The sequence below is a fragment of the Melampsora larici-populina genome (genome assembly GCF_000204055.1).
Source record: "Melampsora larici-populina 98AG31 unplaced genomic scaffold MELLAscaffold_4, whole genome shotgun sequence".
NCBI lineage: Eukaryota > Fungi > Basidiomycota > Pucciniomycetes > Pucciniales > Melampsoraceae > Melampsora > Melampsora laricis-populina.
Genome location: NW_006768768.1, coordinates 397,566 through 414,653, shown reverse-complemented (window position 1 = coordinate 414,653; position 17,088 = coordinate 397,566). Strand labels below are relative to the sequence as shown.

At 41.6% G+C, this 17,088-nt stretch overlaps 4 protein-coding genes across 4 annotated transcripts; 3 read left to right on the top strand and 1 right to left on the bottom strand.

Annotated features, from left to right (window-relative positions):
- Nucleotides 1–42: 42 nt before the first annotated feature.
- MELLADRAFT_102637 (uncharacterized protein) lies at nucleotides 43–3,084 on the top strand (the record flags this gene model as incomplete). The annotated part of the gene is made up of 9 exons (XM_007405796.1): nucleotides 43–222; nucleotides 359–540; nucleotides 629–713; nucleotides 1,973–2,051; nucleotides 2,140–2,249; nucleotides 2,346–2,417; nucleotides 2,542–2,723; nucleotides 2,810–2,894; nucleotides 2,998–3,084. 9 exons carry the CDS (start codon nucleotides 43–45, stop codon nucleotides 3,082–3,084), a joined length of 1,062 nt encoding a protein of 353 aa, XP_007405858.1.
- Nucleotides 3,085–4,676: 1,592 nt separating this feature from the next.
- On the top strand, nucleotides 4,677–6,984 carry MELLADRAFT_46902 (uncharacterized protein; the record flags this gene model as incomplete). The annotated part of the gene is made up of 12 exons (XM_007405797.1): nucleotides 4,677–4,901; nucleotides 5,007–5,037; nucleotides 5,119–5,172; nucleotides 5,267–5,389; nucleotides 5,485–5,495; nucleotides 5,586–5,863; nucleotides 5,948–5,976; nucleotides 6,060–6,212; nucleotides 6,272–6,370; nucleotides 6,450–6,479; nucleotides 6,574–6,610; nucleotides 6,698–6,984. 12 exons carry the CDS (start codon nucleotides 4,784–4,786, stop codon nucleotides 6,791–6,793), a joined length of 1,059 nt encoding a protein of 352 aa, XP_007405859.1.
- A 3,122-nt stretch (nucleotides 6,985–10,106) lies between these two features.
- On the top strand, nucleotides 10,107–11,813 carry MELLADRAFT_92231 (uncharacterized protein; the record flags this gene model as incomplete). Its single annotated transcript, XM_007405798.1, has 6 exons — nucleotides 10,107–10,444; nucleotides 10,553–10,787; nucleotides 10,936–10,962; nucleotides 11,074–11,260; nucleotides 11,309–11,479; nucleotides 11,569–11,813. 6 exons carry the CDS (start codon nucleotides 10,107–10,109, stop codon nucleotides 11,811–11,813), a joined length of 1,203 nt encoding a protein of 400 aa, XP_007405860.1.
- A 1,332-nt stretch (nucleotides 11,814–13,145) lies between these two features.
- MELLADRAFT_92230 (uncharacterized protein) lies at nucleotides 13,146–15,987 on the bottom strand (the record flags this gene model as incomplete). Its single annotated transcript, XM_007405422.1, has 10 exons — nucleotides 13,146–13,415; nucleotides 13,494–13,812; nucleotides 13,880–13,973; nucleotides 14,041–14,227; nucleotides 14,290–14,367; nucleotides 14,436–14,621; nucleotides 14,695–14,827; nucleotides 14,915–15,033; nucleotides 15,122–15,477; nucleotides 15,579–15,987. 10 exons carry the CDS (start codon nucleotides 15,985–15,987, stop codon nucleotides 13,146–13,148), a joined length of 2,151 nt encoding a protein of 716 aa, XP_007405484.1.
- Between the last annotated feature and the right edge of the window lie 1,101 nt (nucleotides 15,988–17,088).

Genomic DNA, 17,088 nt, shown 5'->3' with positions numbered 1-17,088 from the left:
TTTGCCTCTACCATCAGACGTTAAACCTGATCCGAATGTGAGATGTATACCAGATGTGAGGATATTTCTAATTCGAGTTATTTAATTCCAGTCATATCAAGATATGAGGACTTTTCAATTGATGTGCAATTCCACGTCCGCGTATTCAAGAGCAAAGCCTTTGATTCGTTAAATGCTCTTCCCGACGTGGAATTCGGCAAAGATGCCTTCCTCATTCGATTTGTAAGTCAACCTTCTTACAATTGAATATCGATTTGATAGCTAGTTAACGAACTTGATATGATTACAAATCTCTTATTTCCCAAAATCGATGTGACATTACATACATGATCTTGTTCTTCTTATTATCTATACCTAGACGGCGATCTCTTTTTTAACAGATACCAGAGTGAGCTCAGTCAGGTTTGCAATCAATCATTTCCCCATCACTCAGGATAGGGAGTATCTAGTAAATGCAATGACTCTATATGGAGCTATCAATGCTGGACTCCGAAGTCTTGGGGACCGTCCTTCTGGAATTTTTTTGGGCCCTTTGAAAGGGTCCGTTTAAATATTGATTATGTTTTTTTGGAATTATTGACTGAATCTCATTATTGAATTTGTCCATTATCTTATGATGATATTACAGAGTGGAATTTTTCCTGGAGTTTCAAGTTAATTGCAAAGATAAGGATATCTTGGGGCGAAAAGGAGCTCAACGTAATTATTTTAAAGTGAGTTTTTTTCATCCGTCCTCACGTTATTAATTTTACCTAACTGCTAAGTGGATTGTTCTGATTCAATTCACTCCTGACTGCGTTTGGTCAATATAGACGTTGAAAAATTGTTATAAATGCACAGATGATGATAAGAAAGCACTGAGAAACCTTGGACTCGAGTGTAAGGTACCAGGAATTTGAAATAGATGATTGACCGCCAATATACCCACTTTACCAACGCAACTGGAGCGTTTAGGCTTTTTATGCGGTAGGGTATCACCAAAAACATGTCCAAGATGGATACAAGAAGTGATGACGTTGGAGACCAAACTCTTTGATTTTTTTGGATCTTTTTTGATTGAGACCTTGAACATTGTAATTGCTTACTAAGTCTCTGTGTGACACTAGCATCTTTGCAAACTTTTTTCTATATTGTAGCAAACTTTTTTTTCTAAAGGACAAAAAAATAATGTTTTTTCAACTTAATTCGTAATGTCACTAATTTGTTTGTTTTATAATTTGCCGTGATTTGTTTGTAAGTGAAGTTCGTACACCGTGCGGACGCCGCTCGCTGTTCTGAGCTGTACTGTAGAAAGGTTATTGATGTTCTCCATAGCAATCAAACTATTCACATGTGTCCATGTTTTTTTCAGAGACAGACGTATGCAGGTTCTTGTAGGTTGCTTTCTTTGCTTCGTAGTGCGATTGCTACCCCATCTCTTGTGATCTGAATGCTACGTATCATCCTGTATCATCGTCAAGTTATGAGCTGTTATGAGGTTATGAGTGGTTCATGTATGTACAGTCAATTTCTTGAAGCTTGACAACGGAATGGCGCCAATTCACTTGAGTCCTGCGGGTAACTCGACCTAACTCGACTGCACATGGAGGTCCATTGAAACCTTCACGATGGTAGGAACGACAAGTTTTTGTGGACGATCGACTATACAGTTTACTATGACCATCTAGAAGTGAGAAGACGTGCGAATCTTGATTTGGCTTCGGGAGATGCTGGCCTATGCTGGCCGGGTGTGTGACGAATTCAATCGAACTCAGCACTCTCGTTCCACTCACAACATAAAAGCCGGTCACTTCAACATAGCTCATCTTTGTACAGTCATTTAAGAAAAGCTTGCCCCAAATTCCCCGCCAATTCGCTCGAGTTTTGCGGGCAATTTAGGGCAAGCTTTTCTTAAATGACTGTACATATCACTTAAAATCTGATACCTTCGGCATAAGCAGACTTTGACACTCTCAACTTTTTACCAATATAGTCATCAAGAACTAATAACCACTATAAAATGTGTTATCGCATGTATATCGCATCACTCTTCCTTGTGTCATTCTTTTCAGGTAAATTCAAGCTGCAGTTCAAGAATATCATCGTGGCATTCTTTGACTGATATCAAATGTTCTTTAATTTTTCAATGAACGTACATAGGGCCGGTCCTTGTTCGAGCAGATGATGGTGCTAAGCCATGTTTCTTAGTGGGAAGTTCGCCTTTACCATCGGACGTTAAAGCTGATTCGAATGTAAAATGTATACCAAATGTAAGGGATATTTTGATTTCAATCATCTAGGATCAACTCCGATCAAGAAATGATTACGTTTCAATTGATGTTGATTTTCACTTTCATCTATTCAAGAGCAAAGCCTTCGATTCCCTGTCTACTCTACCTGACGTAGAATTTGGCGAGGGTAATTCGCGTATTCAATTTGTGAGTATAAACGTTTTACAAGTATTTATTGCTTTGATACCTGTCCTACTTGATACGCTGACAGAATTTTTCTTTTGAAAATCAATTTGCCATTACACCATTTTGTTTTGCCTTTCACACATAGACGACAATATCTTTTCTAAAAGATACCAGAGTGAGCGCAGTAAAGTTTGCAATGAAAAACTTCCCCATCACATTGGATAGACAGTATATAGTAAATGCTTTGGCTGTATATGATGCTATTAATGCTGGACTTAGAAGTATTGGGGAGGGTCCTGCCAAAACTATATTGAAGAATTTAAAAGGGTTTGTTTGTCCGTCAATCACGTTTTTTTGATGATATTGACTGACTATTGGTATTCAACTGGCATATCATAATGCAAATTTCGAAGGGTGTCATTCTTCTTGGGATTTCAACTGCATTGTAAAGATGGCGATGTCTTAGGGCGAAAAGGAGCTAAACGTAATTACCTTAAAGTGAGTCTTTTCATCTGTTCTCACGTTCAATTACTTTTACCTGCATTTGGAGTGCATTGTGCTGATTTATTTGACTTGAAACATGTGACCGGGTTAAATACAGACTGTGAAAAATTGTGTTAGATGCACAGATGATGATAAGACAGAGCTGAGAAAACTTGGACTCGAGTGTAAGGTACCAGGAATCTAAGTAGAGGAATGAACGCCAATATACCCATTCTGCCAAAGCATCTAGAACGTTGAGACTTCTTCATGCGTGTACATATTAGAGCATTACTCAAGAGAAACCCAAAATGTATATAAGAATTGACGACCTTGAACCTGGTGACCAAGCTGATGAGAACTTTTTCAATTCTATACCTTTCACATTTTCAATCCTCATCCTCAAGTCTCTGTGTGACAATAAACCTTTCACATTTGTTTTCTCCGTAGCAATGTTTCTTGTCTATGGACGCACTCTTTCAACTTCAGACTCGATTTCACCATTTTTTTTACAAAAATAACTCAATTATGTTTGTTTTATGTTTGCTTTACAGTTCAAAATATTTCCCTCCCAAGAATTGTATGCCATTCTGTGTTGATTTGTTTAGTTTGCAGTTCTGAGCTTTTTCATAAAAAATATTTTTCGCTTACATCTATGTTTTGTCTATATAGTTTGAAGTTGATCCTGACAATGTGTCTCAATTAATTTGGCAAAATTTCTTGACAAGCAGCTCCCAAGGTACGTGGAATGGAAGATCATGTTCCGATAAGAGAAAGACAGCATCAGCAATTTCAGCGCACCTCAGTATCGATTTTTATGGTCTTAAAAGTACATAATGCATCTTGATCAAGATTAGCCTGATTAAAGAATGTCTTTGAAAATGCCTTGACTGTTTAAGTGACTCTGATACTCCACGGGTATGCTTAGGTAGTTCATCATACTAACTTGCCAAGGAGTTGACCCCCTAGACTTAGTTGAGAGGAGAGTTGAATTGGGGTGAGTTGCCGCCTCCATGAAGGCAATCAGGTCATCTGATTATCTGATATATAAGTTACCTTCAATTTTTAACTTGAAAAATTCACCACCTTTGCATCCCATGAAATTACTTTAATTTGAATTTGCAAGGAGAGAGGCCTTTGTCTCCGGTGGTACTTATAAGTGGAGTTAAGGTGTCACATGACATCTGGATAATAGGAACATTTCCGGCGCACCTGACCCACGAACGTGTCTGGTTCATTCTGTTGGTCTCTTGTGGTTTCAAGTCTCACATTGACCATTGTAAGCGCCTTGTTCCTTCAAACTAAGATACGAAGTAAGTACAAAAGCGTTTGAAACCCAGAGGGCAACCAGTGCATATAAAAACAAATTCTTCTTCGGTGGACCAAGAAACCGAAAGTCTGCAGTAACAGCTCCTAACAGCTCTTATAGGCCGTTGAGATATTGAGGATGGATATGTGACATGTGTGATAATTGTCGCACAGTTATTTATCTCGAGATACAAAATTATTCCTACATTTGGTATACAACAACCCATCGATTAACTCGATCGTGATAAGCCATTGTGAGGGAAGTTTGAGTTGTTTGATCCATTGTTATCTATGGAAGTTGAAGGTTAATGATCGTGTATCAAAGTCCGAGCTCGGTGTCAGTGTGAAGATTGAGTTCATGGTTGCTAGAATGACGTGGTGGTGGGTAATGAGAGGTACGATGACGTGTTTCAAGCAAATCATAAATACAGCTACTTGACCGTCCGCCAGGTAAATAAGCTCAAGTTGGATTTTCTAAAACTTGCCACTATAAAAACACAAACCAGGTCTTTACTACTTTCATCAAATCATTTCAATCAATTCATCTCAATCTAGCATCATCATCATCATCATCATCATCATCGTTATAGCAAGCAATCATGTCTTCCAGCGATGTTCCTTCCAAGATGACTGCGCTCTATTACAAAGAGCCAAGAAACTTCTCGGTCATTCAGGCTGATGTTCCTCAATATAGCGATAACGAGGTTTTGGTCAAAGGTAACTGATCGCTGTTTACCTTGATTGTTCTCCGCCAGTGTTCACTCGGAATCACTCACCATGCTTTCTGTCTCGCTTCTTGACCTTTTGCATCTCACTCAAAAGTCTTGATGTGTGGTGTGTGTGGTACCGATCAGTTTAGTATTTACAGACATTCAACCTTTAACCAAATATAACCGGTCTCTCATCCATGCACTTCTTGTCTTTACCCGATCAGACACATTCACGAAGGGGAATTCATCTCGAAATTTCCTTTAATCCCCGGTCACGAGTTTAGTCTTTTTTGCCACTCCTTACCCCACATTATGCAGCTTCTCATGCAGCTTTTCTGAACTATGATTCTGTCCCTTTCTTTTGGATTATAGGGTGGTTGGCTCCATTGCGGCTGTTGGCAAAAATGTCACCAATTTCAAGGTGGGAGATAGAGTGGTCTGCGACAATACCGAAGTCTGCGGTACATGTTTCTTTTGTAAAAGAGGAAAGCCTTTGTACGTCTTTGACAATTCACGGATTCGGATCCAAATTGCCTCCTTTGAGGACGCTTTTTGACCATTTTATGAACGTTGCTTTTCCTGTCTATCAGGTTTTGCGAAAGTAAGTAGAGTTCAGTGGTCACTCGCCTTCGAGTATCGAGTATTTCCAATGACTTGAAGTTAATCGAGTCTTCGCGCACGTTCTCACTAGATCTGGAGGCCCACGGGGTAACTCGCAATGGCGGGTTTTCGGAATACGTTCAATTCGATGCTGCCAAAGTGTTTCCGATCAAAAATCTCACCGACGAACAAGCTGTTTTAGTTGAACCCGCCTCTTGCGCTATTCATGGCCTTGACAAGATTCGCCCTATGCCTGGTAGCGAATGTTTGTTGATTGGGGCTGGCCCGACAGGCCTCATGTTGGCTCAACTTCTCAAACAGAATGGAGTCCAACGAGTTGTTTTGGCTGCGAATAAAGGGATGAAGATGGTGAGTGGCCATATATTCTGGTCATCCACTGTGTCACGTTTGTTGTCCATCGCTTATTGATTCGTTGCGTGTTGGGAACTACAGGACATAGCGCGTAAGATTGAGGCTGCCGAGTAAATTTTATAACCTCCCCATAATTTCAATTCAGACGCTTAGAGACCACTGACTATGCCAAAATGTGGTTTGACCATTTCAGTGAATACATCGATCTTGATCGAAAAGATGCGGCTCAACAATGGGCTCAATTGAAGAAAGACAACCCGCGCGGCTTTGACATCGTAGTTGAAGCTACTGGGGTGGCTTCCATTGTGAACGACAGTATCAACTATGTGCGTCGAGGTGGTACTTTGTAAGTCACAACCGTATACTCTTATTTGTTCATCTACGCCACTAATACATTGTGTCTAGGTTGGTCTATGGAGTATATGATGATGCAGCCCGAGTGTCGTGGTCCCCTACGAAGATCTTTGTAGATGAAATCAACATCGTCGGATCGTTTGCTCAAATGTAAGACAGCTTTGCCTCTCCAATCATCAGTCGAGATTTGAAGCAGCTGACATGGATACCACAAACTTATTTTCGCCAGCCATTGCTTCCCGCGAGCTGTTGCTTACCTGTTGAGTCTATTGTCTTTTAAAAGTCTGTTTTAGCAATGAGCTGACCAGGTATCCATCATTGCTTTGCTGTCACCTACCTTTTGCACTACAAAGTGATTCTGGTAAGATTCGGACAGATGGAATGGTTACCGTGAGCTGAAACTCTCACATACCTGTGATCAAAGGCTTGGAAACAAACTAATATTGTGATTTTTTACTGGTCATTCTAAAAAAACAGGATATATTCTCAATTGAAGAATACCAAAAGGCGTTGGACAAGATGGCTAGCCGACAATGTCTCAAGCTTGCCATTAGACCAGCTTCGAAGTCCTGAAAAGAAAGCCTTCAACAACTCGATGGCGGCACACTGTGTTGATTTGCGTGTGTTCGCTTGAGAGGTATGAAGAAAAGTGAAGTGCTTGATCGTTCATGTTTGCAATGTGATCTCTTTGTATTCTTCGTTATACATTTGATAATTGTATCTTAGCCAATCGTGAAATTGCATTCAATTTTGTTAACTCTGCCAAAGGATCAAGGGACCTGTACTCACTAGGCTGAAGACGAGGGATCCTGACTCTAAGTGGATGGGCTAGCTCTTCCTCAGGCCTCTTGGGTAAAGCATGAAGCCTGAGGTGCAGCTCATCTCTTCAGTTCACATTGAACATGTCAAAAAATGAGGAGCAGGGAGGACACAGACGAGAAAAATGGGATGAACCTGGAAGAAAAAAGGCAGAAAACTTGGAGAGACCTCCAAGCTCTTTATGGCCCATCTTTCTGGACTGCAGGGGTATGAGCTGATGTGAGTCAGGGTGTGGGCGCGGTGCAAAAACACACGCCTTGGATGTGCCTTATGGTAGATGACATAGTGGGACACTTGCTATCTACTGATTGGAATGTCATAAATAATAGGTCCTTGTGTGAAAATGTTGTAGTGATGAGTTGGGTATCTTAATTGACTGTTATATTAACTTTTGAGATGATTGACATCATTCCTGTTAATCATAAATTACCATTTTTCTTTACCATCCTATCATTCATCATCACTTCTGTAAATCTTTCCTCTGAACCCTTGAAATTGCTTAGTTAAGATTTTTGACAGCCCTGCCTTCCCGCCCTGTTTAGCTTGAGAACAAAGTTTTTTAGTTCTTTGATTAGCTTATTATTGAAAGGTTTTCAAAAAAAGTCTTTTAGGACAAGGAAATGGTAAAAAATATTCTTTTCAAAGGGTTTCTATGGCAACATTCTTACTACTTGATTTTTGATTGCCCCTGATTATAATTATATAGTTGGTTTTGTGATTACATTGTTTTGTATTTAGCATCATGGTAGCTACGGTTTGTTGTATGAACTGCTAGCGACCCTGTAGGGCATTGTTGTTGGATGTTGGATGTTGGATGTGTTGTTGATTTACCGCTTTGAGGACCTTAGCCCAGGATGGTTTGAGTTTGAATACTTTTGGGTTTAGTGCTATGTTGACATTTCCAACATAAATGCCAAGAAAGGAGTTGGTATGCCTTTTGGAATGAAACATGATATCAAAACAAACCTTACACTGTGACTAGGTGACACTCAGCAGGCCAGACATGCCTCTGGTGTGAAAAAATAAAAAAAGTCTGGATCTTTGAAACAGAGGTCCCCAAAGATACAAAACATTCTCTGATTTTCACTCTTGACTTGAGTTTTGAGAAATACACCTGGGAGGGGAATCAGAATGAACTATATGGAATAAATTGTGTCTGAAGTTTGTCACTTTTGTTCACCAAACCCACTTGTTGGAAATATTTTTTTCAATGGGGTTTCTCAAGAGGTTTGGTTTTAGAAAGACACTGAATTTCTTGTGTTGATCATCATTGGTTTAGCTTTGCTGAAGTTCTGCCAAACTCATCATGTCTCACATGAAAAGCAAAGGATATTTCTTTCCACCCTTTGAAGATTTAGTACAGTTAGGTTAGACCAAAAGTGTGACATTCAATAGCTCTTGTTTGGGTGCATCCTCTTTGCCTATCAATTATGCAGAACTGCACATGGATTCACACTATGCTGGTATGCAAAAGCCTTGTGTTCTGGGCAGGCTCCAATAGTGCTTTCCAGGGTCTTGCTGTAATTCCATTGTGATAAAATAGATGAGTTTTTTTACCATTCTTAGGATGGTAAGATTTGCCTAAGCATTGTTGTGTTTGTGACCTATTGTGTTATTGCATTGGTACATTCTTGTAAAGGAAAACAAATTGTCCTCAGTTCACCAAGCTTTTGATCTATTCATGACAAATTATGGCTGACTCACGGCGTACATCTCATAAAGGCATGAATTCCGCGGGTTGTAACAAACTGATGATTTCCCATCCAGACACAAAAATAAATTTTGAACGGCACACTTTATCAGGAAAGGATGGTTCAAAACTCACAATACGGATGGAAATCTTCTTCGTCCTCATTGTGATCATCTTGTACAGTCATTTAAGAAAAGCTTGCTCAATTTTGCCCGCAAAACTCGAGCGAATTGGCGGGGAGTTTGTCGTGATTGCTTGCTTGAATCCGATCAGCTGACAGCTAGATATTGGAAACTATTGCATATGATTTTGCATAGAGTCATTCTTCAGGTGTAGATGTCACGGTCGCAATCAAACAGAATCCACTCTCCGGGCCCAAGTGGTCTAATTCGGTCGACAGCCTTCATCAGACCTTTGACCCGATCTGTGTCTACAGGAAAAACGTCTAGGTACGTGGAAATTGAATTACATGCTTCTAGGCGACATCTGATCGTTTCATGAACAAAGAATTCACTTGAACTTTCAATAGATCACGGCAACACGCTGTTACAACCTCCTTTGATATCTTTGATTCAAGCGAGTTCAGATGGGATGAGATGAGGGTAAGTCAGGAGTCCCATTTGACCCGGGTTATATCCCGATACATGGTTCAACTTCAACTTGAAGGTTCAAGTTCCCAAAATTGGAGTTCGGCTCGGTTACTGAACCGTACTTGATGACTTTCCTGTTACACGAAGTCCATGATGCATACCTTCACGGAGTTGTTGATATGGACTAGCATCGTTCAATCGCGAGCTCAGCGTTGGTTTTCGGCTGGCGTGTCTGTTCATTAGGGGTCATTTCCCTCTCAAAGGAAATAATCCTTGTGAACCGCTTAGATTGAGGAGTAGCCAGATGGTCCTTTCGTCCTTGCGAATAGGTATAAATCAAAGCTCAAGGTTGTAGGAGACTTGAATCGGAAATCGAAAGTCATACTTTGACCGCTCTTCCTTGTTTCAAACGTTCTCCTGATCTCCCTGCAAGCGCCTTATTTATGACCCTTCAGAGTCTTCCACCTCAACCGCCATTCTATACCTCACCCAAATTTTGTACACCTAACCACCCAGATTTGGTCTAGTATTAATTCCTCTCAAGCTGTTGAACAACCAAGTCAACCCCAACTTCTCCTTGTTTAACTAATCCTGGCTTGATTTTTGAGTTTACATCATGGGATATCTTCCATTTCCACCTTCTCTTATTTTGGCCTACTCCGGCATCATCCCACTCGTGTTACAAGCAGTCCTACTTCATCCATATTATGAATCGTCACCTAGCTCACGACTCTTTCGCATGGCTCTTTTGCCTCTGGTTGTCTATATCACCGTTGCAAGTGTTCCGATGCGGACCTTGAAACCCGCCGAAGAATTCATGCACCTCAATTTCCCTTTGGTTTCATTACCTAGTTTCCACATTGTCTGTTTGGCTATCATTTTCGCATTTCGCGAAGGTGATGTTTTCAAGTCACCTGCCGCTTTGAAAGAACAGGCCAAATCCGCAAGAAATGACACATCAAATGACACTTCGTACAAGGAAGAAAAAAAGAAGATCAACAAGAAGACACATGATACAACCAAGTCGCCTGAGAAGAGCCATGATGGGGTTACAGCAGCAACAAAGCCCAAGACTCCACCTTCGATTGGAGAGCTTACGAAATTTGTCCTTGCGCTACTCATGAGGTCTGTCCTTTGCCCCCGTGGAAATTCTCGACTGATGTGATTTGATACACACAATTCCAGTCTTTATACTGAATCTTTCTGGGGTTGAATGTAATATGGTGTCTATAGTCCACGTGGGCTACAATGTACTTGGTCGCCTCCTCCTCACATCGTTCCGTTAGGGAAAGCTACTTCTAAGTCTGCTTTTGTAGGGGAAACAATCATGACAGGGATTATAATGCATTTACTCTTTTTAACTACATGTGCCTTTGCTGTACCATCTTGTCAAAACCCAAGAGGTGCTTATGGATTCTTGACGGAAGAGGTCGGCTTACCACCGTCTCAACTATTGGAAACTGTTTCGGTAATCATATAAATTTCCCTGAAAGATAATTTTTCCTTTTTGCTAACATAAAACCTTCTCTGATTTTCTGAACATATGGTTGTGCTTACTTGCCGCTTGCACGTTGGGTTTTACATCTCTGCGGATAACGTGTGGTACTTTATGAAAGCCATATATACTTACCTTGGTCTTTGGGGTGAGTCAATTCTGAGAGATTTTCATTAAACTCGAGTCTAGTTGGAATTCTCTACAAGGTTTTCATACGAAACAAATTGATCATAATTTTTTTGACGATTTTTCTTAATAGGGGACTGCTTATTCAGGTTTCTCTCTACTAGCTGCTTTATTCAACTTAGTAGAAGTAACAGTGTATTGGCTTGCTAGAATTATACTACCGAGCGATTTTAAGCCTGAAGAGTTTGATCCAGTATGGTACCCACCTTTATTTTCAGCACCCTGGTCGCGACATAATCTAACAGATTTCTGGGCAAAGGGTAAACCACTTTAGCTAGACGACAAAGAAGCCAATATGATCTTTTGAGATGCTGATTATATTATCCCACTGTTAGGCTGGCACGCTACATTCCGGTACGATTTCATTTATTGTGGGGCTATGCCATTTCTCAAGATATTTGGAGGATATGGACCCGTGACGACAAAGATAGCCGGGTTGGCCGGTGCGATGTTGTGTAGCGCAGCCATGCATGAGATTGGTGAGTTGATCTTTTAAAAAATTTTAAAGCCTTTTGGAATTTTCCCTTTGAGGATTCTGCTCACAAGAATTTCTTGTACGGTTGCGAAGCATTGGTTTCAATTACAAAGATTGACTGGACATTTGTAACAACAAAAATGTTTCTTGGTCAAGGTCTTGGGATTGTTATGGAGACAATCTATAGGAAGTTGACTGGTAAAAAGGTCAGGATGGATTGGATTCATCTGAATCACCTCAAGGAAGCTGAACTTCGTCAACTTTATACATCATCAAATCCAGGTTGGGGGTCCTATTGGGTTTTTATGGACTCTAGCGCATTTGGTGTTATGGGGTAAACCCTGTGTGGAAGTTTGGTATGTCCCAGTCGAGTCGCAATCTACAAAGTATACCTTTTTATTGATGAATGGTAACTTGACTTCGTTCAACTTTTGATGAACAACCAGGGTTTCACACGGACTTGGAAAGAGTGGAGTGCCTCGACATTCTGATTGGCCATTAACAAGATTTATAGTTCCTTTTGGACCAGTCTTACCTGAAGTAATCTTTGAGTTATTGACACTTGGGTTTTGGAAGTCATATCTTCCCAAGCTTTTTACGTGGGATTATCTCAGAAGCCTTATTTGGATGTAAGATAACAATCATATAGATTCTTCAAACATTATACCTCATGGCCATCCATTGTCGTTTGTATACCTTTAACCCCATACAAGTTTGTTAATAACTGGAATTGATTAATTTGTTTCTGCCCTGGGGAAATGTGTCATGAGTGATATGGTTGTAATGCTATTGTGGAGCTAAATTCACTCGAGTTACTTCACGTCCAGAAACTCACTGTACAATTTAAGAATCATGGAAGATTGACTGGCCATGTGCAGCCTTACACACACGGATTACGATCCAAGTCTGTTTGTCATTGTCTGCGCATTAACTTGTAACTAGCTTTTTGAATGGGAGGTCATGTTTTGGTATTTGGGAACGGTATTAAGGAGGGGCACGGAAATATCAGACTCGGATCAGCCTTCTGAAATTTAGATCCATTCGTTGAAATCCTTTAGAAATTTCTCAAAAGGAAGCCACATACAACCAATGTTTTGTATGGGTTTCATGTGGTCATACATTTCGAAGATTCATTGCCCGCAAGAAATACAAAAGCATTTCATATGACTAACCCCGATCCAAGAAGACTCCCTTATTCTTCCTAATTTGAAAATTATTATCCTTTGTCAATCAAAAGAAAAAAAACAGAATTCTATAAGATTAAGTTCCAAGAAAGATGTATGCAAAGATTTGAAAATAGAAGCGTTCCAATGACGATTTTACAGATGATAAAAAACAGATAACGCAATATGATGCACCCAGAAAGACATTACACGTATGTACATAGATATTTGAAAAAAGGGATATGCATATTAGCATGGCAAGATTAAAGGTGACTTGATAGTTTGCGTAGTACTTTTGATCGACGTACTCGTCATAGAGCATGATTGAATGATGGTTACGAGGAAGCAAGAAACGAAGTGCAGCTTGTGTAAAAGGGACTTGGCGAATCACTGATGTACTATTGAGCTGAAGCTTCACAGAGGCTTGTCTTTCGACTTTGGATCGGGATGACTGCAGGGTGGGAAGCGCAATGCTCGACAATGAAGATTTGGGAAGTGGTGAAAAATTCATGAACGCAACGTGATGTTTCTCAGCCGATCAGCTTGGGCCCGCAAACGCTCGATTCGAAGTTGTTTGATATCTGAAGGTCCGGATGGACTTATGCCACTATGGTGGCTGGCAGGGGACGAGATGGATGCAGGAGAAAGAAAGATGGATGCAGGGGCAGTCGCATTAGGTGAAGCTGGATGTGAGATATCTCCAGCATCTGAGTTGAGGTCGAGAGGATGAGTAGAAGGTGATGAAGGGTTGGTAGTAGTGATTTCATTGGATAGAACCTGAAGAATGTGTTGAGAGATGTTTGAAGACCCAGAATTAGTCAATGCGCGTTGTTTAAAAGACGTCGGACAGCCTACCATTTCAGACTCTATGCGTTCCAGCAATTCATGAATCTGCTCCTGCGTTTTTCCCTGGGCCCAACTATCTAGCTCAATAGGGGATTGAAGTCTATCTAGGTACCGAGCACGGACGGCAGCGGCAGCAGCATCGATCTGACTATGAAGCCAGGATGCAAAATTGGGTGACCGAAGGAATTTCGTGTAAAACCCAGCCACCGAGTTCGAGAGGCCAGTCGAGATTTTGAAGCGAAACTCCAGCAAAGTTGCATGTGCTTTCAATGACTTGAGAAAGACGTCTTGGTTAAAGGAACTAGGTCGCCGCGGTTGAGAGAGCGATCTGTCGAGGTGAATGAGAACAGTATGATCAGCGCAGGTGATAGGCAAAGAAGATCTACCCAACTCACGTGTCTTGGGGTAAAAGTGTCGTGAAATACCGCTGAAGTGGCTGTAAGAATTGCTCGGTGAGTAAGGCAAAGTGTCGGGACAAAAGTACGTCTGCTTGGTGATCTGTGAGAGACAGAAGTTAGATTTAATGATGATAACTTGGATCCTCATGGATACTGACAGTCTTTGCGCTCTATACACGCATCCAGTTGTTTCACAAAGCTTTTATCTTTGTGAAGGTGTCGCTTGCGTTCGGTTGTGAGGCCAAAGGTGCCTTGCTTTGAAGAGAGGCATAGAACGTGGGGCCAATACTGTGTGTTGGATAAGATGATGGGATTGGTGGCACCTATCAAAGCTCCAGTGCGGGCCTTTGAGAGGGACAATTAGCCAAGGAAGTTGCTTCTACAATGAATGAGGATATGTAAATTACCTTGGACTTGTTAAATAGGTTGGGGAAATCAGGGTCGTGGATGGTGATGTATGGGCGCCAGTCACCCTGAAAAGGGATCTAAGGTCAAAGGAGATGCGAAAGTCAGGTGGATGATATTTATGCAAAGGGGCAGGATATTGCTTAACTGGTCTGATGAGATTACGCAGATGGGTCACTGCTTCACTGACGAGATCAGGACTAGATCCAAAGACCACTAGAGGCTCAGCCAATATTAGAATTTCCCAAAGAAGCCAGATGGAGGAAAGTGACATGTGACCCTGATTGCCAAACAAAATCGAACTGAGATACGTGAGAGGCGGAGCAGCAAGAATCTGACAGATGAAAAGCATAAAACATCAACACCAGGTATTGGAATAGACAAGACGAGAGTGAGTCAGGGCGCACTTCACCATGTAGACATGACTTGGTTTGTGATCGTGGCTCCAAGAGTTGAGCTTGGTTAGACAGGGGAATGGCAAAGGTATGCACTTGCCCTAGGAAGGGCAACTCAGGAACAGTGCCTGCAGTAGGATCGGGCCTGTCATGGCGAGAAAAAAGATAAAGTCTATGAGAAATTCATTGTTTCAAGACAAGCTCGGGGAACATAGGACATAATGTCACTGACCAGCGAGCCATGTTATGAACTGCAGCTTCCAGTACACTGGGTCCTTGGGAGGCATACAAAGGGCCCAAGCGCGAGATGAGGGTTGAGAACAAACCGGCATAGTCCGAGAGGTGAGTGATCTATAAGTCAAAAGTCCAGGTGAAGGAGTCAGACGCATTTGAGATGTAACACCGAGACCAAATATCATGTGTTCATTGAAGTACGCACGAGAACCAACGACCTTTGATTGTACCCCCTGGGTGCTGCCGGGTCACGTTCTTGAACAAAGTAAACATAGCCATGTAGGTCGAAATTGGCCGACGGAATGGACGTAGTTTGATGCCTAAGTTCGCCTGATGTAAGACAGGCAGATAAAGGACTCAAATATTGCGAGGAAGTTGTGACCGTTGGATCGTTAGCAAGGCTCGTGGCAGGCGAAGGATGAGAGCTGGTATGATTAATTGCGGGTATCCGCCAGCTGAACATTAAGCTACCAGTTTTGGCACAGTCCGGAAACGAGGAGAAGGCGATGTTGGTCAACTGAGCAGACGAAAAATCGGCAGGGGGATAACAGTTATCAAAGTCTGAGAGATGATCAAATGAAGAGATCAGCTTGAGTGATGTAAAGAGGCGATCCAAGCCAAGTAGAAGGGTTGTATGAGAGAAGTAAATATCCCGTGCTTACCAGGCCCCTCGTCCAAATCAAAGTTGACCAATGCGAATGTGTAGAACCACCGTCGCGAAGCAGCAAGTACATCGGCAGTTAGATGAGCTGCTGGGATAGGCATAGTTTTTTTCAGAGGGGGAGTTGAGCCAGAAGGTATTGATGAGATGGACGGGGGTTGGAGGAGAACCTGAAGCTTGGAAGGCTGGTAAGGAGTAGATCGAGTGGAAGTTGTAATCATCTTAGGCTGAGTGGTCGAGGTAAACGAATCTGGTGAGGGTTTTGAAGGTGAAGAGGTAGATGAATCTATCGGCGTTCGAATGATGGGAATTGGAGGCTTCTGGGGTGAGCAGGTAGGGGTGATGGTCGTATAAGAATGATTATGATGAAAAGGCTGGCCGAGGTCAAACTCTTGATCAGTGGAGGCCATTGGATGAAAGCTAGGTTGTTAGGAAGTCTAGTTGATCGTCAGGAATGGAGATGCCAAGGAATAGGCTATAGTTGTGAAAGCTGCGGTGATCAATGAAGAATGGTCGATAGTAATCGGCTGAGCAGTGATTATGATGAGCAATAGAATGACATGACCGAATCGAATATGTAGGATTGATGAGGAATCGACAAGTTTGATGATGACTGATAGAAGATGCCAAAGGAAGTGATGAGGTCTCTTTCTGAAGCTGATGATTGGAGATAAATCGATTCAGTTGAGGTCGACGATGATGAAGTTGATGAAGAAAAGAACTTTGAAAGGTAATCAAGGCAATCGATGATTCCAGTTGATCAACTGATTTATTTGATTTTCATTATGTAAGCCGTTTCAAGATTTGATTCCAATTCTTCTCAGTGACTCTATCAACAAGTTCACTTCAAACCTTTCTCATCTTCCCATGACTTTCATCTGACATTCTACTTCATCCCTTCACGTCCCATTTCTGTTGAGCAACACCTTCATAGATCGGACCACTCAAAACTTGTTCTCTCAACGTAACCGCCACCGGAAATTGGTATCGGACATCACTAACTCAGCCAAGCAAAGACCAAGGAGGATAGACTCATTAGTGGCTCTCAAACCTGACCCGGTCTTCAAAAACCCAGTTAACACAGTTGACTCTTTGGCAGTAACTTTGTGTATCAAGTTGACATTTGTTGACAGCAACACGCATGTTGAGAGTACACGACTGCGCCACAGCAGATCACGTGTTGGAACAATGGGGAACCGGGAGGTCCCTGACAGTGCTGACTGTCAGCTGACAGTAACCGCTGTCACATACCTTTTGCAGACCTTTAAACCCCATGAAATCACTTAAAACTTTCACACCCTCTTTTCTTACGCGTCACACCCCCGTCACATGTTTTCTGACATCCCCATATGTACCTCACCAGATTGTTTATAAAGATACAACATCAAGCTCATTTGCTTGGTTGTGACCAACCAGAGAGGGATATTTCTCTTTTCTCGTGGCTTATTAAAAGATTGATGGGTTTGTCTGCACTTTTACTTGAGACACTTGAGCTCACAGAGTGATGATAC